The sequence below is a fragment of the Harpia harpyja genome, chromosome 14 (genome assembly GCF_026419915.1).
Source record: "Harpia harpyja isolate bHarHar1 chromosome 14, bHarHar1 primary haplotype, whole genome shotgun sequence".
NCBI lineage: Eukaryota > Metazoa > Chordata > Aves > Accipitriformes > Accipitridae > Harpia > Harpia harpyja.
Genome location: NC_068953.1, coordinates 37,693,519 through 37,714,328, shown reverse-complemented (window position 1 = coordinate 37,714,328; position 20,810 = coordinate 37,693,519). Strand labels below are relative to the sequence as shown.

Sequence of the window (20,810 nt, the reverse complement as noted above, 5' to 3'; positions counted from 1 at the left end):
GGCTTTACGGGTCCCCCTGCTCCTCAGCAGGGCCGGGAGCGGGATGTTCCGTCAGCAGCAGCTGATGGAGAGCCCTCACTGCTGACATGAGCACGGCTGTTCTCAGCCAGGCCCGCACAACCCCTGTTTCAGCCTTGGCAGTGAGGTCATTAGCTGCAGAGCCGCAACCTTTCTTTTTTCTCTCTGCTGCCTTTCCACAGCTCTCTGGGTTGTGCTTGTTTTGGTGCCTTCAAGGAAATGGGCTCGAGGTAGAAGCAGCTAGAAGAGAGGTGCTCCACTCATCGCTCCCTTCTCCACGCCGCAGCACCCCGGTTTGTATCCCACCCCCCACAAGCAGGGCTGGGCATTGCCCAGCTCCTCACAGCTGGGGAACAGGGAAAGCTGCTTAAAAATAAACCCTGTATGTTTTCAAGCCTCATTATTGGAGTTTCGGTCTGTTCTTTTGAGCATCTTTAACTCTTTTTTCCTGCCAGGGCTCTGCAAGCATCCTGTTGGCTCCATACGAGAGATGCTTTGTTTCACACCCAAATCCCCCTCCATCTTTCGGGATGTCCCTGGCAAGCCTTAGCGACAGTAGAAAGCCTCTGATTTGGATGTTTGAGCTGGAGCGGCTGAGCTATTTCTGGAAAAATGGAAAGAAACAGAAAGTTTTGGGGGCAGATGTCAGCCAGCCCACTCGTCGCAGAAATCCCACCCAGTTTGGAGCTGGGACTGGCTTGTGCCTGACTCAACATCCCCCAAAACCATCTGTGTGAATCTTTACGGGCCAGTGTAAAACCTTCTGCTTTTCCCCCAGGAGCCGATGCCCCATCCCCGCTGCTGTCAGCGGGTCCAGGACTTCTCCTTCATGTTTAAAATACCTTGAGACTGGCACTTGTGTAGAAATGCCAGGGATTCCAGCAGACTGAGCCCCATGCGTCAGCGAGATAACAGCAGCGGGCAATGCTGAATCAGTAAATAAGCAGCTGTCCCTCTCCCGGGGGAAAGCATCGCCGCTTGGCCGGGTCCTTGGCTGCAAGGACTGCAGGAGATGCCTGCTCTCACCCCATCGGATCCCAGAGAGCTCCAGCTCAGGGGCCAACTCTGGGGTTAGGTTGTGGGTCTCTGGGTACCAAGGCTTGATCCCAGCAGGAGAATAAATCCCTCTGACAGGTCACCTTGTGTTTACACAGCTCAGATTAGCAGAGGTGAATCCCAGGTGGAGAAGCATGCTGACTCGGGGTAGAGGAGGTGTTTCTCTATGTGCAAGGGGATTTCTGCTCCCAGGTTAGCCCTTGCCAGGACCAGCTGCCCCATCTTTATTCCAAGCACAACATGACATTGGCCGTGGACCAGCACAGTTGGGAAAGAGTGTGAATTCATTTTTTTTGGAGGAAGCAGAGACCAGAAAGTCCCAGGGCACTGGACAAGCACAAACACCAGTCTTTTCCCTCCATTGTATAAAGGAGACTTTAAAGCACATCTCATTTTTCCTTATAACATAAAGTTTTAAGTCAAAAATCTCTCATCAGACAGCAAGGTCAGTGCTGCCGTTGAGCCTCGCTGGAGCCGGGGATGCTGCCCGGGAAGGGGCAGGAGCTGCTGGAGGTGAAGAGCTGCTCTGGAAAGCCAGAGAGCATTTCCCCATCCTTGTAGACCAGATTTGGCTGATATTTGTCTTCCTGTTTGGAGCCAACTGGGGTTTTTTTGTTGAAAGGCTGCAGGGCAGCTGTGCTGAGTAGCATAGAGAGGGGTTTTCATTTAAAAGGCACCTCTCTGGGTCTCAGCAAAGCAGAGAGATAGTCCCTGCTCAGAGCACATTCGCCCAGGGATGGTCTGGACACTGAACATCTAGAGAAGATGCTGATCAAGAAGGAATCAGGTATATGAAGGTTTAACATGTGTCAGCAGTCACAACTCATGGTCTGGGAGGTTCAGGTTGGGTGAAGAAATATTTCTTCTCCAGGAGGGTTGTGCAGCCGTGGGCTGGGCATGCAGAGGTAGGAGAATCTTCACCTACGGCTGTTGCCAGCCTCAGCCAGGCCAATGCCAGGCTGATACATCTGGTGTTGGACCGGAGACCTTCTGAGATCACTCTCACCCACGTTTCCATGTCCTCCTCCTCTCCCTTCTGCCCCAAAAGCTGATAGCTTGCAGCTCTCAGGGGCTGGTGAAGACTTCTCCCAGCTATTCCCCCTGAAAGCTCCTACCCGCCACCCTGCTGTGAGACAAGGACCAAACCCTCTCAGCAAGGGTCAGATTATATGGATGAGGAAAGAAGCCATGCCAACAACCCCAGCCCAAAGTCAGTGCAGCTCCCCCATCCAACCCAGAACTGATCTTTTAATTGTGAGGGAAGGCTAATTTGCTTTCAGAACTGTGAGCAGCCAAACTGATAGCAAAAGAAGGGACAGTGGTTTAGGTGACCCAAAGTCTCAAGTCCAGCTTGGCACCTTGTACCAAAGGGATCCCGGTGCAAGGTAACATCTATCAAAGGACATCTGGCTGAGGGTCTCCAGGATGCTGGGTGACACCCAAAGACATGCTAGCTTGTGCAACATACCACTTTCCTCCATGACCAAGAGAGCTGCCCAAGCTCCCCTGGAGCAGGCTAAGAGGTCGCAGAAGTCCTCCTGTCCCCTGCAAAACCAGCTCAAGAGGTAGCCACGCTGCAAGCAAGCCCCAGCTCCTCGCAGGTCTCAGTTTTCCATGAATCCAGCCACTTGAATTTGCTCTGACAGCAAACACCACAGCCTGAGATGTTCAGCTGGTCCAGTTCCCAATGCTGCCTAAAGTAGGAACCTCTCCCAGCCAGTGGAGAGCAACAGATCTGGAGTTTGGGGCATGAACATCTTCCCTTTACAGCTACTCTGCTAGCAGAAGAGCCCAAATTTCACAGCACTGGGAGGAAAAAGCCAACGTGCCTCAGGCATGTCAGAAAGCCCCTTTTGGGAGGGAGGGGGGAGTGAAGGCAGGAATTCCAGTCCCTGCCCCAAGGACTGTTTATACATTTCAGCCAAGGCTTGTTACATATAACTGTGTAAACAGTCCTTGGGGCAGGGACTGGAATTCCTGCCTCTGTCTGTCCCAGGAAGAGCCCGACCCACCGACCCTCAAGTCATGCTCCCTTCCTCATCCACCAGAGCTTGATTTCTTTCCCAGAAACAGCTTCAGGCAGGAGGAGGGTGGTCCAAGTTTTGTTAAGCCCTTAGCTCCACTTGGCTTATTGAGTGAAGAGTTACCAATATGGAGCAGACCCAAGTAGCTCCACAGAAAGATAAAATGGTTGGAGGCTAGAACACAACTCCATTTTTCTACAGACAAGAAAACAGAGCATCTGGGCGGTGATTTTTTGCATCAGTTCCCAACTAGGTGCTCTACAAGAAGTTCATGGGGGTGTAGGGCTGTACAAAGCTCTGCTGAGGACAGGGCTTCAGGAGACAAAGCAGCACAGTTAAAGTTAGCATGAAGATTTGATTTGTCTGTCCCTCCAGTCCTCCAATTTATTTTTTTATTGGATAGACTGTAAAAGTTGAAACCAGTGACTTAAACAGGGTTGCTGGGTTTCCAGCAGACAGTCAGAGCTCCTAGAACAGCAAGGATCAGGATGACCAAACCAGCAACTGCAGCCAGCTCCAATACCATCCACAAGTGACCTGCATCTAGGAAGGTGGAGTAAGGAGGTGGTTACAGCCAGAGCCAGGACCTGCCACGCAAGCCATCCCCCTTCCCTGGGCTTGCCCTACCTTGTGATGGCATCCTCCTAACTGGGTGATCCTGCCAGCTGTGGATGAAGAGAGGTCCAACCGCAACATCTGCTTCTTTCACCAAGGGATCTGAAAGGGAAGACGTTTGAGCACTCAAACTCATTTGACCATCTGGCTCTCCCCAGTCTCAGTTTAGCACTGAGGAGCCAAGAGGTAGTGAGGCAGCTCCAGCCACCCAGCTCTGAGCAAGTTACCATGATGGTGACAAAGACCAAGAGGCATACCGAGACATACCGAGCTGGGAGGGCAGTTCTCTCCGGGAACGTCCTCCTTGCCGCTGGGAGGGAGCATAGAGCCTCCTGGAGTGCCTGGCCAAGCCACAGCTCCTCATCTCGCAGCAGGAGCAGACATCCCGGCTACCTTCCACAGGAGTCCAGCTGGAAGAGAGCCTGGTGACCAGCCCACCCTGTGGTAGGAATCCCTCACATGCTTTGGGGTCTCCTAGCAAAGACCAAAACCCTCCCACCCAGATGGCCAACACCGGCTTCCTGAAAGGTGACACACCAGATGAGAAGCCCAAGCTCTTCACCTTGAGCAAGCTGCTGTTTCAACTACTCACAGGTTGCTGGCTTTGTTGAAGGAGCAAGCCTTGTTCAGAGCATCAGGAGCTTGATCAGCCAGGGAGACCTTCAAGTGGCAGGAGATGTAGATCTGGGGAGACAAGGCAGGGCACAGGGGTTAGGCTGTCATTTACCTTACCATGCACCATGAAGTTGGTCTCCAGTGGGACCACCAACTCCCCAGGACAGCTCAAGGCCCTCTGCTTCTTTTGAGCCACTTAAGGATTTGGCTATTGAAGCCCATCAGAAGGGCTTGTCTTGACCAGTATCAGAACTGGTCTCCAAGGAAGTTCTTTGGCTCAGAGGCCCATGATCCAGCAGCGGTAACACAGGGTGACCACAGTCATACATTACTATGAGGCAGTTGCCTTGGGAATGCAATTCTAGACAAAACCACTCTAACTTTCTTAATGGAGTGAGGCTATAGCCCCATCTAGACAAGGGACTTCACTTGCTTTAGGAAGGATTTACCAGATCACTGGAGTCTCCTGCAAACTTGAATGCATCTACTGCAAACTGAAGCACATCTTGCCTGGGTCTTGGGGATATAAAAGTCGAGGTGGCATCATCCAGTTGCCCATCCACCAGGCACCTAGACACGAAAGTAAGGGCCAGCAGGATCCCACCATCAGAGATATCCATAACCTGCAGAAAGGCGTCTCTAAAGAAGGGCACAGCCAGCTCTTACCCACTGAAGTCAATGAAAGCATACTGGGGAGAAGAGCTCCTGTCTGGGGTTGGGGTGGCCACACAGTTGTCCACAAAGAGCCTTAGAGGTGCATGGTTCTCCGTGTTGACACCAGCTTGGAAGCGGAGGACGTCTCCCAGTTGAAATATGGTGGAGACTCTCTCAATGCTCCAGTCGTCTGGAAGGAGAGAGGTCACTGGTCACTCATGAATGGGAAGCCAGCTCGTGCTTCACTGCTTCCACTCAAGGAAACCCCAACAGGCACAAGGCCCCGGGCACTCACCAAAAACACACCAAACCCCAGCTGCTCCAGGAGCACCAGGGTGATACCAGCACCAGCTTTGCCATGTAGTGCCAGCGCAGCCACCTCAGAGTGCCCTGCACCAGAGGAGACCCTCACCCAAAACCTACCATTCATGAGGCGCAGGGAGAAGGGTAGCTTCTCCTCAGAGGACAGGGTGGAACGAAAGGGCATCCATGTGGGCTTGACACCATTGCTGCTCACGTTGTCCCTCCTGGGGAGAGATGCCCATGGTTAAATGCTCTGTGGCAGCAGAAGGGCTTGCTTGGTACTCATCTGCCCTGGCTCACCTTGGGTAGTAGCACTCAATAGGAACCACAGCAGGGCTGGTGCGGACGATGACAGGGTTGCCAGCAGGAGTTGGCTTGTAATTTAAGCTCATGCTGTAGACCAGAGCATCAGGGGTCACCTGGGGAAAAGACAAGACACATTATCCAACCGTTAAGAGCCCTGTTGCTTGGCCACACACACAGAGCAGCACATTTAAGCCTGAAGACTCAGTGCTGAGATGGTTCTGCTGGTCCATCAGCCAGTAGTAGTACTTGCACTGGAGACAGGTACTCATCCTGCTGCAGGGATGCTCTGGCTTGCAAAGCTGCTCCACCCTGTCCCAGGACAGCCTCTGGTCAGCAGCAGAGCTGGATGCAGAGGTGCTTAAGCTGATTCTTATTGTTTTTTCTTCTAGTTGCCATGCCCCAGAACAACAGACAGGAAGGTCTGTCCCCCAGGATATCAGAGGGTGACTTCTGTTCAGGGGGATTTAACAAAGATATCTGCTGGCTGGAGGCTGTGGGGGCACCTGCTCACCCTCAGGGCCCCACACCTCTCCCAGGAGAGAGAGGCCACTTCGAATTTAAGTTTTCTGTGAAGTAGCTTCATGCTACACTCAAGCAGCAGTAAGCAGCACCCAGCTGCCTCCCAAGGTAAACATCCACTGCTGGCTTGCTGCAGTGGCTCCCAGCACCCAGTCATCTGGGCTCCACCCTGGAGGTGGCAGCAACAACATAAAAAGTCCTGGAAGACATAGCTACCTCTGTATTCATCAGGAAAAAAAAACAAAACCACCTCTTGCATGCCCTTCCCTGCTCACACAGCCCCAGAGCTAGCCCCTGGACTGGACAGCACAGCTTCCACTGACCTCAAAATGCGGACTGAGATGTTCAGCCTCTAGGAAAGGTTTTGAAACATTTCCCTAAGCCCAACTACACCACAGCCTCCTGCCAGTCTCAGCACCCCAAAGCGGTGAGGTGCAAACCAAGAGGCAGACCCCCACCCTAGGGTTCCAGCCCCCCACAGCCTTACCCTGAGGGTGCTGCCACACTCGTGCAGCCCAGCCACGAAGGTCACCACGGTCTCAGCAGCACTCCAGACTGCAGGCAGGCAGGCATCCGAGCCCAGGGTCAGGTCCGCAGCCCTGACCAGGCGCCCCGTGCCAAAGAGGTCCCTGTGCACCGTGACCACCACCTGCGCCTCTTGGCACTGCACGGCCACAGGGTGCAGCGGGGCAGCAGCCTGGAGTTGGGAGACATCCACCCATGCCCAGGGAGAGGGCTGGGAGAATGCACGGGGCTGCCCCAAGGAAAGATCCCCTCCATACCTCCATAGCTCTGCCTGCCCTCTAATGAAGCTCCAGGGGTTGGAAGCAACCACCTCCCCCAAAACCCAGCAGAAAAGAGCAAACCCCAGGCTGCTTCTAGGCCTCATCCTGCCTGCCAGGGTCCAGCACAAGAAGCAACTGCTGCCCAGGGACCTTTTATAGCCCACATCTCCCACAGCCACTCCCACCCCAGGTGATGCTCGGCACACCTCCCATAAGGGCAACTGGCAGCAGCTGAGAGCACCCAATTCCCTGGGGAACCCATGGTGGTGGGCTCTAATGAGGTGCTGGATTGGGTCCCTTGCCCACAGGAAAGATGTTTGCTGCGCAGCTGACTGCAGTTTTTTCCTCTGTTTTTTGGTAACAACCAGCTCTGTAAGTTCCATGGAGGTGTGTCCTACCTCCAGACCATATGTCCCACCTCCAGATCATGGGGTCCTTCTGCAGCAGGGTCGCTGGGGAATGGTGTGGGGAGTGACACTTTCCCAAGGCAAACCCACTCTTCAGTTGCCCAAACTTGTCCCTGTCCCCAGCTCCTTCAAGGTGGTGATGATCCTTATGGAGCCACTCATGTCAAGGACGATTGGGGATTTCCACGACATGAGGGACTCATGGCTGGCTCTTCACTACCAAGCAAAAGTCGATTTTTTTGGAGGTCAAAGGGGAAGTTTAAATTTGAATCAAGTGGAAGAATAAAAGGAAAAGGGGGGATCATGGAGGAGATCCTCATCGGTTGCCCTGAACCACATCCCTGCTCCTGCAGGACCAGACTCCACATGGTGGCGTTCGCACCGACGTGGCCACCCGTGTTTCCTTGTGTTTCCCCATGCTTCCCGGGATTTTAGCAAAAGGGAGGAAAATGCTTGTGCACACATGGCTGTTTAACTGTTACCTGAACAGACTTGTCCCCTGGAGCCACCAGCTTCTTGGGCAAGACTGGCATTGAAATGACTGGTAGTAAAATAATGAATAGAATAATACTTATCAGGAATAATATTAGATCTATTAGGTATTAGAAATAATAATTACTTCTAATAATTATTAGAAGTATTAGACCTGGGGCAAAATGGTCCACATGGTGTCTGGGCAGTCCATCCCTTCCTGGGATGCTTCAGCAGCAGGTTGTCCCCTCCACGGTCCCCAGAGGTAGGGGACCAGGGCTGGTTGACCCAGCTGAATCACCCTGCAAGCTTCCTCATGCCTGGTTAGAGGCAATAAATCAGGAGGAAAAGCAGTTTGTGTATTGAAGTGACACCGGGGAGGAGCACGGCTTTGGACAGGAGTCCTGGTATGGGGTTTTAGGGACAGCACAAGGATGTTTGCTTTGCCCCTGCCCCTGGGTGAACACTGGTGTCCTCATCGCTTCGCTCGCACACGCAGGTGAGGACCAGGTGAGATGCCCACGAGTTTCAGGCGATAGCTGTGGCTGAATCAGGCTGTTTTGGCATGATCCAAACTGGATAGCTGCTGGCAGGACAGCTATGCACCATCCGAAGGGAAATGACTCGGGTTGTTCCCATGGGGAGCAGGCTGACGGGCTTTCTCGGCACCTCCCTGAGCAAACAGGACCTCTTGGTGCTCTCTTGCTTGTCTTCAAGCCAACACCTATCTCAGGGATAGCTGCACACCTCACGTACATGGGTCATCCTGCGCTCATTGAGCTCACCTCAGCTGCGTCGTGGGCTCAAGGAGTCATGACACTGCAAAGCACCCATCACTGCAGCACCCACCACCCTGCATATCTGCCTTTTTGAGCAGGTGGGTATTGTGGGAACAGGGAGCAAAAGGAAATCATTTGCAATGCACAACAAATTAGGAAAATTATTTATTTCTTCTGCATCTGTAGGCAGGCGCAGGAGCCAAAGAGCAATGAGGTGCATCCCCTGATCAAGCAACTCCCTGGCTGTCTTTGAGCCTGGAAAGCAGGGGGAGAGGTAGGAAAACCATACCCCTGTGTGCCCACTTAGGAGGTTCATATCCCAGGCTAGAGGGGTCACATCCTGCTGACTGAAGGAGGATTTTAAATTCTTTCCACAGCTGTGTCCCTGTGGTGGTGCAGACTCCCTGGGCCACGTTGCAATGTCAGGACCAGCCAACACTGTGTTCTTGTTCGGCTCTAAGTGCAGTGGTTGGGACAATCTGGTACTTTCTCGTCCTGCCTACAGTACAGTGAGTTAGGATGATTAGGCACTCCCTAACCATACCTAAATCTCCTGTTGCCTGGATCATGGCCTGCCCTGGAAGGTGCCAGAATTACCTGACAAGAATTGTGGCTAGAATGGAAATATACCGACCAAAGTCAATCATCTCGTGATCCTATAAATAGCGATCCTAAGTGAGACCCTTTGAGCTCTCTGGGATCGCAGCAGGCTGTGACCCGGTATCTCCCTGAGTTGGGACGCCTCTCAGGGTAGATTTCGTGAGGATTTCAAAGAGTAGATTTCGCGAGGATTTCAAAGAGTAGATTTTGCGAGGATTTCCAAGATCATCCACGGATAGATGCCGATGAAGAAGAAGGGGTCAAAGATTGTCTGCTGACAAATGCTGATGAAGGAGAATAGTGAGTAATTCATTACAACTAGATTTTGTGACGTTTCAAAGATCATTTGGTACCACTAATTTACAATTGGCAAAGAGAGAAGAATCTTGATCATAAGTTAACCTCTATTTCTGTGTTTGTGTTTTTGTATGTGCGATTGGATTTAGGAAACTTTGTAGTGTTGATTATAGCAAATTTTATTAAATCACTCTGCTAAATGGCTGATGATTAAAAATCATATAACCTAATCTTGTGATTTACCGTAATAGTGTTAATAAATCTTAAATTGCTGCTACCTCAGAGTCGTGTAGGATCCATAATCACTCATCCCCCAACACATTGGCATAGGAATTCAACAGTAGATTTTCCTTACCCTTTGTATCCCTTCCATTAGGCATAAACCGTTGACCAAGTGTGGAGCTAAGTCTGGATCCAGCTGCACCTAGACTCCTTTCTGAGAAGGAGTTTAGAAAGCAAGGTGGTCCATTCTGAACCTCACGACTCAACGAGAGGTTTTCCTTACCCTTTGTATTAATTCCATTAGACATAAACTGCTGTCCAAGTCTGAGACTAAGTTTGGACCTAGCCACACCTAAGCTCCATCAGAAGTTTAGAAAGCAAGCGGGTCCATTCTGAACCTCGTGACTCAACGGGAGGGTCTCCCTTACCCTTTCTGCATCTCCGGTCTCTGTGTGAATCATTCTAACTTGATTGTAATCGATTTTCCTTTGTATGTTTCTTCCACGTAGTAAGTAATAGAGTGAACCTTGCCATCGAACTTTGTTAAATCGCACTTTTACAAATTCACGTTAAAATCGCCTTTTGCTAATACCTTTGACAGTGATTCTTGAAGTGATCTAAATCACTCATTCATGACAGTCCCACACAGCAGCTCGCAGGAACAGAGCAGCTCTGCCCAACCTCCTTCCCAGCAATGACCACCATTCTTGGTCCTTCCAAACTAGTTTCCCCACCTGCTGTTTCTTCAGCCGGCTTTGGATTCCACTGACCCCCCCCCCCCAAAAAATCCAGACCAGAAATGGTTCGAAAGATTTCTCCCAAGAGTTGGCTTGATCCATCCAGGGGGAAAACAAAGGCACAGTGTGGCTGCAGGCTGTCAGATCAGAGCCAGGACATCTCCCAGCCAAGCTGGTGTCCTCACCTCTTCACCTTAGACCAAGTTCAGGTGAGAGAGGACAGCAAGAGACTGTCACACCCCAGAGACCCAGACTCATCACCCCAGGCAGGAGCAGGCAGGAAATAGTGAAGGCAAAACTACTGATGTGAGCCAGGATTTGGCTCCAGGACTCATTGCCCATGGGTGAGAGGGGAATGAGTACTGGAGAGGCACCGGCATCTTTCAACACTCTTCCTCGTTCTTTACAGCTCCTGGGAAATCACTGCCTGCCGGGATCTTCTGGCTTTCAGCTGACTTCTCCTGGCGCTGGAAGTAGACCTTGACCTTGCTCAGGTTTCGGACTTTCTTTTCGGAGCTGTGCCGGCAAGTGTTGATGAGACGGCACGCTTTCTGGAGCCCCTTCTCGGGGTTGTGCTGGTAGCAGGACCAGAGCTCAGAGAGGCCGATGTTGTGGGCGGCCAGTGTTTGAGCTGATGGCTTGGTGAGGAGCTTCTCAGCCAGCAAGGGCTGGAGGGAGATGAAGGACTCCAGGTTGGCTTGACTGAGGATCAGCCTGGGTTTCTTCACCAGGTCGACGTCCAGGACCTCGCACAGGTACTTCACCATGTTGGCATTCTCCATAGTGCTGCAGTCACCAAAGTGCCACCAGAGGTAAGTGCTGGCCAAGTTCTTCAGCTTGTAGTTATCCCTCTTGGGGACCTCCTCCTTAATCAGGGGCAAAATGTCCAGGAAACCATACACGACAGAACTGAACTCCTCTTTCTTGTTCATGACCGTCAGCGCATTCAAGAGGGTGGGAAAGGGGAGTGACCAGAGACCAAAGCCACCCAGGATGGGCCTGTGGACAGTGCTGAGGTGGCACAGCAGATTCCTCAGACCAATCTCGTAGATGCTATTTTTGGCCATCAAGCTGGACAAATATTTCATTGGCTGAATCAGGACTGGGAATATTTTCTCTCCATCTACCACCGTCATCTGAATGCTTTCATTTTCTAGAGAAGAAGGGGAAGGGAAAGAGGATGGAGAGGGAGGAAAGGCATAATTAGTCTCATATTCAGTAGGAAAATAAAACACTGATTGAGTTGCTCAGCCTCTAACAGCCTTCACCACTGATGGCAGCTGGGGGACTGATCCACCATTTCACCTATCTATCTCCACCATTCAGTCACACCCTCAGCTTCCAGCATCTCCAGGATCACTCCCCCCACCAGGACCATGAGGGCTTTTACAGCTTTTTGAGGGTGGACTAAGGAGAGGGGCTTGAAAAGTAAAATCCACCTTGCCTAAGAGAGATTGGCCCATGGGAAGGAGAAGCAGGGGAGCCCATGTTGACACAACAGTGCAAGGACTGGTTAACTGACCGAGCAATCTCAGAGAAATCTCCCCGTGGCCCTATCGGCTCCACGTTCCTCCAGATATCCTGAAACTCAAAGGTAAGGCCTCTCGGGAGCTCAGGATATTGTCCTCTCCCTTACATAGCCAAGGTCGTGGTGGGCATACCTGAACTTCCACCCCCTCCCCGCAAAAAAGAGACGCTGACAGATGTGGGCATCTGAGCTGGCTGCAACATGGGACCTCCCCGCTTAGGAACTTACTCAAAATCTTCATGTCAAAGAAGACCAGGGAACCTTGTCTTGTGTCCAGTGTGTTCTGGCTGCTGTTGGGAAGGCCCAGGTAATCTTTGCTGGTTTCCTCATCGAGGATGTTGCTGAGGTCACCTAACAGACTGGAGTCCTGGAAGAGCATGCAATTTGCTTTCAATAAATGTCACAGGAAGAACCAGGGCAGCAGCTCTGGGCACTCACGTGTCCTGAAGGTTACCAAAGCTCAGAGATCTACTCAAACTGCCTGCTGGAGGACATAGGGTTTAATAAGCCCCACTGGTCGGTCATGAAGACTTGCCTCCTCCAGCACCACAAAACAAAGTGACATGCATACTCCATGCACCTCCACATGGGACGGCTCGCTTGGATCCTTCCCAAATGGCTTTCTGCTCAAAAGTGATAGGAAAGTTGGGGCTACCCAACATCTCCCCTCTGCGGAAGGGATGCAGGGAAGGGAAGGGAAGCTTCCTATTTCTAAAATGTCTTCTGAAGAGCTGGTCACCAGCTTTTGGTCACGCAGACTGTCATGGGAACTGCTCGGTGCTGCAAAGTAACAACAAAACCCCATCCATCCATAGCCTCAAAGAGGAGGTGACGTTTTGGACTGCCTCTTCTTGCTGGCCTTCATTTTGACTGCTCACCACCTTGGCATCACCAAGATGGTACCTACCAAGGTCTCCAAGCTGCTGGGCAGCCCAGTTCCCCCAGAAGTGGAGAAGAGCTAGAGTGGATTTATTTTGGCACTCAGGGAAGGATTTCCCAAGTTCCTTACCAGGCTCTAAGGGGCATTATGGGATGGACCTGAAGGTCTGGAAGCACCAAGTGGTCCAGTCTTCATGGCTTAAACACTGAGCAATGCAGGGCCAAGCACTGAAAGCCCTTTAGCTGCACTCACCATGGACTCCTCATCGGTGCTGTCGTCCTCAAAGCTGTCCAAGCAGAGAATATCGCTATCTGCCAAGGTAGGAAAGACGTGTCACCTTTCGGATGTGGGGCTGTCCACCCCTGCGGTGAGCGCCAGGGCCAATGGTCCCCCGATCGGCATCACCAACCGTGCCAAAAGGTGGCCCTGAACAGCCAGCAAGGTGGGTGGGGAGCAAGCAGGGAGCAACCCTGCCCTCAGGGTCCACCTGCAAAAGGACTCATTTCCCCTCAAGCCACAGATACCAAGCACACACTGGGCAAGATCCTATGGGGGAGAGAAGACCAAAATGCAGCATCACGTAGCCTAAGAGTATGCAAGCAGTTTAAAGAACAAAGTCTAGTTCTCCATCAATCTCCATCAAACATCTTGTCTTTGAACAAGACAATGCGCTGGGACATAACTATCCTCCTGGGAGGTCTATGGAGATGCCGCAAACTGCCCTGCCTCGATGCCTACACCCCATAAAGTCTACCCGTGGCTTCACCGCTCTGGACGCCCCTTACCTGAATCGTGCAGCTCACTGTTGCCATCTGGCACGTCTTCAAGCAGGCTGTCCTCCTTGGCGAGAGTCATGGGAGACACTGAACAGCTGGTCCCAAGCTGGGCCAAGCAGCTTGGCTGCTGTGGCACCGTCTGGTTCCACCCGTCGTCATTGTTTTCAACCTTCACCACCTTCACCGGCGACGTCAGGACATTCGCATTTTGGACTTTCTTCCTCTTTGCAGGGGTGGAGGCAGAGATCTAAGTGTGCAAAGAGGAGCCCGATGAGCCTGGTGAGAGCAGCCCTGCGTGGTCAGGGATGGAGATGTCCTTTGCCACCGGAGCACAGCCGAACAAGCTTGACCACATGGGTTTGTCCCTGCCCAAAGCAAGTGCTCTGCTTGCCCAGATGTCTCTGCTGCTCTGAGGTCACCCAGCACCACGCCCTCATTTCTGGCATGAAGCCCCTTGGCTATCCTGGGCTGTGGCCACTCCAGCCGCCTCGGTCGAGGTCTCCTCTCTGCCTGACAAGGGTCAGGAAAACTTTCTGCTTTGCTTAAGGGCTGCAAAGGAGAAGATGGGAACCTCCCCTTCCTTAACTGCGGGAATGAATCATCTTTATCTTCTTACTTCAGCCCTGAGGCTCCCAGGCTCTACAGGGCTTGCTGGCAGAGTTAAGCCCTTCTGATACCAGGCTGGGGTGGCTGAGGATGTGCTCTGCAGAGGGGCAGCCTGGGGGTCCCCAGCCCCAGTTCTGTGATGGCTGTTTTGTCCCAGGCAAAGGCAGACAGGTCTGATGCTAGACAAGTCCTTCGTGCACTATGGGACTGGAAACCAGAAGAGAGCTTGCCTTCAACATTGTTGAAAGCCACTTCTGGTTGAGTGGGGCTCTGCCCTTGTGGGAGATGTGTTTGGGGGCCCCAGATCCATCACAACCAGTTGCAGCATCTCTCCCCCACCAGCCCCAGATGTGGGCAGGGCAGGCTGCAGGCAGGAAAAGACTTGCAAGCCACAGTGCCTAGGAGACCTCTTTACAGTGCATGCAGTGGCACGTCTCACCCTGAGATGTTTGCACCTTAGCCAGCAAGGTGCCTTCAAGGAACGAAGCCTGCCCTGGCTCTGCAGCCCTATGCCCAGCCAGCTTGGCTGATCGCCTCTTTCAAAAGAGAACTTGGAAAGCAGCAGCCAAATGCCAGAGCTCAAGCAACCTTGCAAGGACTAGGTGTAGCCCCAAATTCCTGCTGGGTAACGCCACGAGGCAAAAATCCCGGAGCAATCCCCACTCTCACCTGGTGGGAGTTTTCCATGGCTAGAGCTGGGGCGGCTTCTGAAAGAAGAAAAACACAGCGAGCTGAAAGGAGGGCAAGCAATGCTGGGGATGTCTGAGAGCAGCAAAAGACGACTCTGCAGAAGGTACAGGTGGCTCTGGGGCCACCTGCTTGGGGGGTCACCTCTTGGAGATGCTCCTGAGGCCAAAATCCAGCAGCGAGCTTGCAGGCTGGGCTGGAGAAGTGCCCATTCTGCCTGGCAACCCGGCAGCTCATTCACTCCCCCTTGCACTAAAGCCTTCCCTCCAGCTCTGCCATATGGGCTTGCTGCCCTCCCGCCCATCCCAGACCCATAAGCCAGGAGGTCACATGTGCTGGGAAGGAAAGAAAAAAGAAAATTAGTAGAATCATGCTGCTCCTGAGCAAGTTATTGCCATGCAGCGGTGAGGGTTCATTTGCAGGGGAGATGCTGCCTTCCCAAACCCAGCAAAAGACCAACGCACGGTTCATCCTGGGAGGATTTATTGGCATAACAAGGTGAGATGGAGAGCCTGGTCTCCACAGGGACCTTTAAAGGGTTTTCCAAGCAGCCACGGTCCATGGCAAACGTTCTGGTTTACAGATCCTCACTTCTTCCTCCGCTTCTGAAGTCTGGTGCTGGGCTTCCCACCACGCTTGCCCTTGGTGGGGTGCCTTGATTTGGGGCATTCCCCCTCGGAGGCTGGGTTGGAGGGCTCCAAGCGTGCTGGGCTGGCAGGGGGGGTGGCAGGGGGGGGTCTGCTGGGGGAAGGGGCCGTGGCAGCCGCTGGGACCAGCGGTTCATGCTTCTGCAGAGCGCTGGGAGAGAATAACTCCAGCATGTTGGAGGGCAGCGATGGCCAGTCCACGTCTGCAGTGGGGAGGTCCCATGGGCTGCCCACAGGCTGCAGCAAGGGTCCCACGGCAGAGGCAATGGTGGCCAGGGAGTGGGACATGGCCTGGATCTCCCGGGTCATGGACACCAGGTGCCTGTTTGCCCTGTGCTGAGCTCGCAGGAGGCGATCGCCGATCTTCAGGAGCTCGTCTGCCTGCTGCACGTTGGACCTGGCCCAGCCACCCAAATCTTCCTGCAGGGAGGCCAGAGAATCCTGGACGCTCCTGGGAAGAGGCACAGTGTCCCCATGGGCTGACCCTGAGTCTTCCTCTGCTTCTTCGTGCCTCTGCATCGGAAGGGCTGGAGGCGTGGGTTGGGTGAGGGACATATCCCCTCCCTGGTCTGGACAAATGTGTCCTCTGCCGACGGAGGAGTCCAACACGGGGGCACAGGGCTGGTGGTGGGCTGGCAGTCCTGTGGGGAGACCTCCGTGCAGTTGGCAGTGCTCCCCAGGAGGCTCGAGGTCGAGGATCGGGGTTGTCTTGTCTTCAGATGGGATGTCGTGCTGGGGAGAGGAGGTACCTGTTGCAGGGAAGGGGGCTGAAGGGAGCAGGAGGGGAGAATCAGGGCTCAGAGGGTCCTCCCAGCCTGCCTCGGTGGGGTGGAGAGGCGGAGGGAGGGTGCCTACCATGCAATGGAGACACAAGGAGTGGGGTGGGAGGCAGCTTGTCCCCAGGAAACCCCAAGCTCCATCCAGGACATCACCCCTGGGCTCTTCTATGGGCTGTCCATAGCCCACGAGCTTGCCCTGGGGAGCTCAGTGGTGGACGCCCACAGAGGGCCAAGGAGGACACCGGTCATAGCCCGGGTCTGAAGACAGCAGCAGGGGGATGGAGCAGAAGAACCTGCAAAGTCTCTTCCTCCCATTGCTTTATTTCCCCCCATTTTCTGGAAGGATGCTACCACCTTCTGACCAAACCCGGATCCTCCAGCACACTATCCCTGCACAAACCACAGATGCCAAGGCCTTCGCCATTCCCAAACGACCAGCATCTCCACCACAGCGCTGCTGCTGAAGAGCTGGGGGAAGACCTGGGCAAACCCAGCAGCGGTCACGGACCTCTTGCCATCCCTGTCGGCAAGTGCTCCCGGGGAACATTTCGCCTTCCCGGTTGGATACGCCATCCCAAGGTGTTAATCAACAACCCAAAAGGGGAATTGCCCCAGATAGTTGTGGACAAAGGTTGAACAAAGACAAACTGGCTGGAGATCTGAGGAGCAGAAGTAGTCAGTGGGCAGCAGGACACTAAGACCTAGAGGATGCTTATGACCCCTGAGGGACCTGCACATGTCACCAGCACAAATATTCCTCTGGAGAGGATGCAGAGCTGATCCAACCCTTCCACCTGTTTCCTCCTTGCCAATGCCAGCCTCTGCGAGCCCCTGCTCCACGCACCCCCTCTCCAGGTGCCACTGACCTCCCTTGTCCTTCAGTCCGTGGCATGGCTCCATCCCAAGCGATTCACCCGTGTTCCCTCCCAGTACAACTGCATTTGCGGAACTGCCGTACTCCGCAAGGGCAAGAGACAAGCATTGCTTTGGAAGTGATGGATGCAACAACTGCATCCTGTCCTTGGGGGAGGTTAGAGTGTGCCCACCGCATGACCAAAGGCTGGAGGCAAAGGTCCGTCAAGTCACCATGTGGAAGGAGACTTGAAACCCATGGAGAATATGGTCTAACCAGGGATTATAACCTTCAACTCTGCTTTCAGTCCCCCCCTCCCCAGGCCACCTGGCTAAGTGCCTCCTCACCTGGGTGCCCCATGACACGCTCCACCAGTGCCTGCAGCCTGGCTCTGCACTCGGCAAATTTCCCAGACTGCGCTCGGTCCCCGGCCGCCGGCGGCTGCAGCCGCTGCAGCTCGTCCAGCGAGTCCTTGATGAAGGGCTGCATGTCCATCACCTCCTGCTCCGTGGCGTAGAGCCTCATCTTCTCCACCAGCCGCTCGCCCGCCTCCATCCGCCGCAGCACCCCTTCCACGTGCTGCAGCTCCCTCGCCAGCTCCCGCCGGCCCTGCTCCTGCCGCACTTCCACCAGCCCCAGCAGCTCCTCTTCCTCCTGCCGGATCAGCCGCACCAGCTGCTCCACGCGCTGCCCGATCAGCTCCCGCATCTCCCGCTGCGCCTCCTCCAGCCGGGCGGCCTCGTCCTGCAGCGCCGCGTAGGTGGCCTCGAAGCCGCTTCTCTTCTGCTTCAGCTCCTGGCTCATGGTGCCCAGCTCCTCCTGCCTGCGCTGGGTCTCGCTGTGGATGTCGCAGAACGGGGCGTGCTGGCTGTCCAGCAGCGCGCAGATGCAGCACACTGGCTTGCAGCACTTGTTGCAGTAGATGCTGTGAGGCCGAGCACAAGCAAAGCAGTAATTTAGACTGTGCACTTTGCCATTCATTCATTTATCAAATTGCAAATTCATTCATTCATTGAATTTAAGTTACCACCACGTTTGGGCCGGGCATTTGGTTTTATACTCTCCCAATTGCAAAAAAATACGTTGGTTCACTATCTCCACAGAGTTTCTGCTCCTCTGCTGGGCTGGCTACAGTCACTGTGGTGACTATGCAAGCATTACGGTAGACATTCATCGACACACCTCAAGGGCAGTGAAGAGCCTTTCCATGAGCGCTTATTGGGGTTATGTGTAAGAGTATAAGACCAAAGAGTATCTTATCTCCATAAGATGCCTAAGGCAAGAATATAAGAAGTGGAGAGTGGAGATCATCATCCATCCCTCATGTAAGTCCTGGTAGCCTTGGCAAGCGGCGGGCTAGGGACGCACTGAGGCAGGGGTTGCATCTGGGCCATCGTGGCTAGCATCAGTGCTGGCCTCCATGGATGCTACAGCCCCTTCCCTCTCGGTTGGACTTTCCCTCGAGGGCATTTAAACCTTGTCCTGCATTGTACCCCTGCTGTTCCCCAAATCGTCTCCAAGCTGGTCTAGCACCATCAGCAAAACATATCCTTCTCTGCTGTCCATCACGGCAGGTGAAGCAACAGGCCGCCTTCTTGCTGAGCTCCATCAACTCCACCCTCCTTACCCTAGCAAGGAGCACCCCACCTACTCCCCTCCCTCGGTCTACCCTGTCCCCACTCTCCCATCATCAGCTTGAATCCGGCTTCATCCAAACCCTCCTTCCATGCCCTACAGCCCAGCGGTCACTACTTTCCACCCGCCTTCTCCACGACATGGTGGCAATCAGAGCAGCAGAAGGACAGGGACATCCTGCTCAGTTCCATCATGGACTAGCCCAAAGAGATTTGCGACAAGAGACCACCCAGATGGGGACAGACCTCCTTAGACCTACCTTACAGTCTGGTTTTTGTGGGTCGGGTTAGAGCAGGACAAGTTACCGGTCCTCCTGGAGCCCTCGAGGAATTCTTTAGCAGGCCCTGCCCTGATGTCCATCACTCTCTTGGCTTTGTGGCTCTCCCTTTTCAGGTAGCGCTGGTGGGCCTCGAAGCACTTGGTGCAGAGGAACTCATCGCACTCAGAGCACCAGAACTCACCGGCTTTCTTGCAATTGTCACAGAACAAGTCAACCCCATCAATGATCTTCTTGTAGACCTTGAGCCTGGCCTGCAGGCTGGTGAAGAGCAGGTTGTCCGTGTCGGAGATGCCGCTGGCCTGCGGGATGGCCGTCCGGCACACGGGGCACTGCCCGATGACCTTGTTCTTGCTCAGGCAATCGAGGCACAAGGTGTGGAGGCAGGTGAGGAGCTTGAGGTTGGGCGATTCCTGCCGGCAGCCCTCGCAAAGGACGAACTGGAAGTCATCTTCCAGGAGCTTGGAGAAGGAGGGAGAGAGGAAGAGGACTGAGCGTTGGGGTGTGTTTTTAAGAGCTTCTGAAACCACATCTGGGGGGGGGGCGGGGGGGTAGGTGACCTGCAAACCCTACTTGGAGCAACCAGCGAGCAACCGCTTCCCACCAGCGATGCCCGTGCATGGTTGTAAGGTTGGATGGCTGTGGTGCCCCTGGCTATGGGGCTGGGGGGGGGGCTGCAGAGGGGCAGTGCGGAGGATGGGGTATGGAGGAAGCATCCAAGGACAACTGGATGACACCCTGGCAGGGTGGGGACCACCCTCCCAGCCATTCCCCCCCCCAGCCCAGTCCTCTGGGGGGGAACACCCCAAAACCCTTATCCCCATCCTCCCCCCCCCCCGCCCCGAGGCCACGCCACGGGGCCGGGGACTTCCTGGTGGCCCGGCCAACCCTCCCCAAGAGCCCCGAGCCCCCTCCTGCACCGCCGGAGCCCACCGCCCGCATCCCACCCCCCCCCCCCCCCATCCATCCATCCCTGGACCGGCCGGCGCTCACCCGCGGACCGGAGCCGGAGTTGGCCATGGCTGGGCGGGCAGGACCGGGAGCCCCCCCCCGCCTCGGCTGCCTGCACTTTCGGTTTCTTCTGCGCTGTAAATAACTCCTCCTTCGAGTCGGGAGGGGGGAGCCGCTCAGAGCCCGCTCCCAGCCCCGGTTACACCCCCACACACACCCGAAAAAGAGTTTCGCAGCCGGCTCAGCCCTTCCCGGAGGGAAGAAATCCGGAGGGGACCCCAAGACCACCCTCCCGAAAGGTGTTTTCCCAAGGAGCAGCATCCCCCAGAAAATGTAGGCAGGGCCCCAGTGCCCTGTCCCGCTCCGGGGGGGGAGTGCCAAAGGGGGCTCGGCTTCTGCCCCCTCCACCCCTTGAAGAGGATTTCCACATCCCTCTTTGTCCTGGGGGGCTGAATCCTGGCTTTCCTTTGCCCCTTCCTGCAGGGCATCAGTACCCCTTCTCCAGCCATCTGCACCATGGGGACCACCACAAAAGGGGGACCACCACGAAAAGGGTGACCACCACAGAAGGGGGACCACCACAAAAGGGGGACCACCACAAAAGGGGGACCAGGAGGAGCACTTGGGGGTTCACCGAGCCTGGGACCCCCAAAAGGAGAGGGCATGGTGGGGCACTGCTGTCACCTCCCCTTGGGGCTTTTGATGCCTTAGGATCTCCAAAGCTTGGCCCAGGCTGGTGCCGCCCAGCCCCAGTGTTTGAAGAAGATATTTACTAGGTAGCTT

The 20,810-nt window shown here is 54.4% G+C and overlaps 2 protein-coding genes across 4 annotated transcripts; both read right to left on the bottom strand.

Annotated features, from left to right (window-relative positions):
- Nucleotides 1-3,525: 3,525 nt before the first annotated feature.
- Nucleotides 3,526-6,999, bottom strand: ZP3 (zona pellucida glycoprotein 3). The gene is made up of 9 exons (XM_052808046.1): nucleotides 6,598-6,999; nucleotides 5,586-5,704; nucleotides 5,406-5,509; nucleotides 4,995-5,172; nucleotides 4,778-4,898; nucleotides 4,306-4,397; nucleotides 3,981-4,123; nucleotides 3,726-3,815; nucleotides 3,526-3,641 (listed from the first exon to the last, which is right to left on the bottom strand). Exons 1-9 carry the CDS (start codon nucleotides 6,997-6,999, stop codon nucleotides 3,526-3,528), a joined length of 1,365 nt encoding a protein of 454 aa, XP_052664006.1.
- Nucleotides 7,000-9,440: 2,441 nt separating this feature from the next.
- LOC128151363 (protein PML-like) lies at nucleotides 9,441-20,150 on the bottom strand. Of its 3 annotated transcripts, XM_052808726.1 has the most exons (8): nucleotides 20,070-20,150; nucleotides 19,059-19,537; nucleotides 17,512-18,089; nucleotides 14,868-14,905; nucleotides 13,602-13,839; nucleotides 13,069-13,127; nucleotides 12,165-12,303; nucleotides 9,441-11,561 (listed from the first exon to the last, which is right to left on the bottom strand). In XM_052808726.1, exons 1-8 carry the CDS (start codon nucleotides 20,094-20,096, stop codon nucleotides 10,792-10,794), a joined length of 2,328 nt encoding a protein of 775 aa, XP_052664686.1. In that variant the 5' UTR covers nucleotides 20,097-20,150; the 3' UTR covers nucleotides 9,441-10,791. The 3 variants fall into 3 exon arrangements, with proteins under 3 accessions (XP_052664686.1, XP_052664687.1, XP_052664688.1); XM_052808727.1 differs by lacking the exons at nucleotides 9,441-11,561; nucleotides 12,165-12,303; nucleotides 13,069-13,127; nucleotides 13,602-13,839; nucleotides 14,868-14,905 and adding an exon at nucleotides 15,351-16,299; XM_052808728.1 differs by lacking the exons at nucleotides 9,441-11,561; nucleotides 12,165-12,303; nucleotides 13,069-13,127; nucleotides 13,602-13,839; nucleotides 14,868-14,905 and adding an exon at nucleotides 15,351-16,281.
- Nucleotides 20,151-20,810: the final 660 nt, after the last annotated feature.

Bases quoted from the DNA above. Each gene is read 5' to 3' on its own strand.
- LOC128151363 (XM_052808726.1), bottom strand. From the start codon at position 20,096: ATGGCCAACTCCGGCTCCGGTCCGCGG. The intron at 12,304-13,068 runs GTGAGTGCAGCT...ATGCTCTTCCAG, and splicing joins GCACCGATGAGGAGTCCATG to GACTCCAGTCTGTTAGGTGA. The intron at 11,562-12,164 runs GTAAGTTCCTAA...CTTCTTCTCTAG, and splicing joins CTTTGACATGAAGATTTTGA to AAAATGAAAGCATTCAGATG.
- ZP3 (XM_052808046.1), bottom strand. From the start codon at position 6,999: ATGAGGCCTAGAAGCAGCCTGGGGTTTGCTCTTTTCTGCTGGGTTTTG. The intron at 5,510-5,585 runs GTGAGCCAGGGC...ATCTCTCCCCAG, and splicing joins ATTGAGTGCTACTACCCAAG to GAGGGACAACGTGAGCAGCA. The intron at 4,899-4,994 runs GTAAGAGCTGGC...TTTCGTGTCTAG, and splicing joins GCTTTCATTGACTTCAGTGG to GTGCCTGGTGGATGGGCAAC.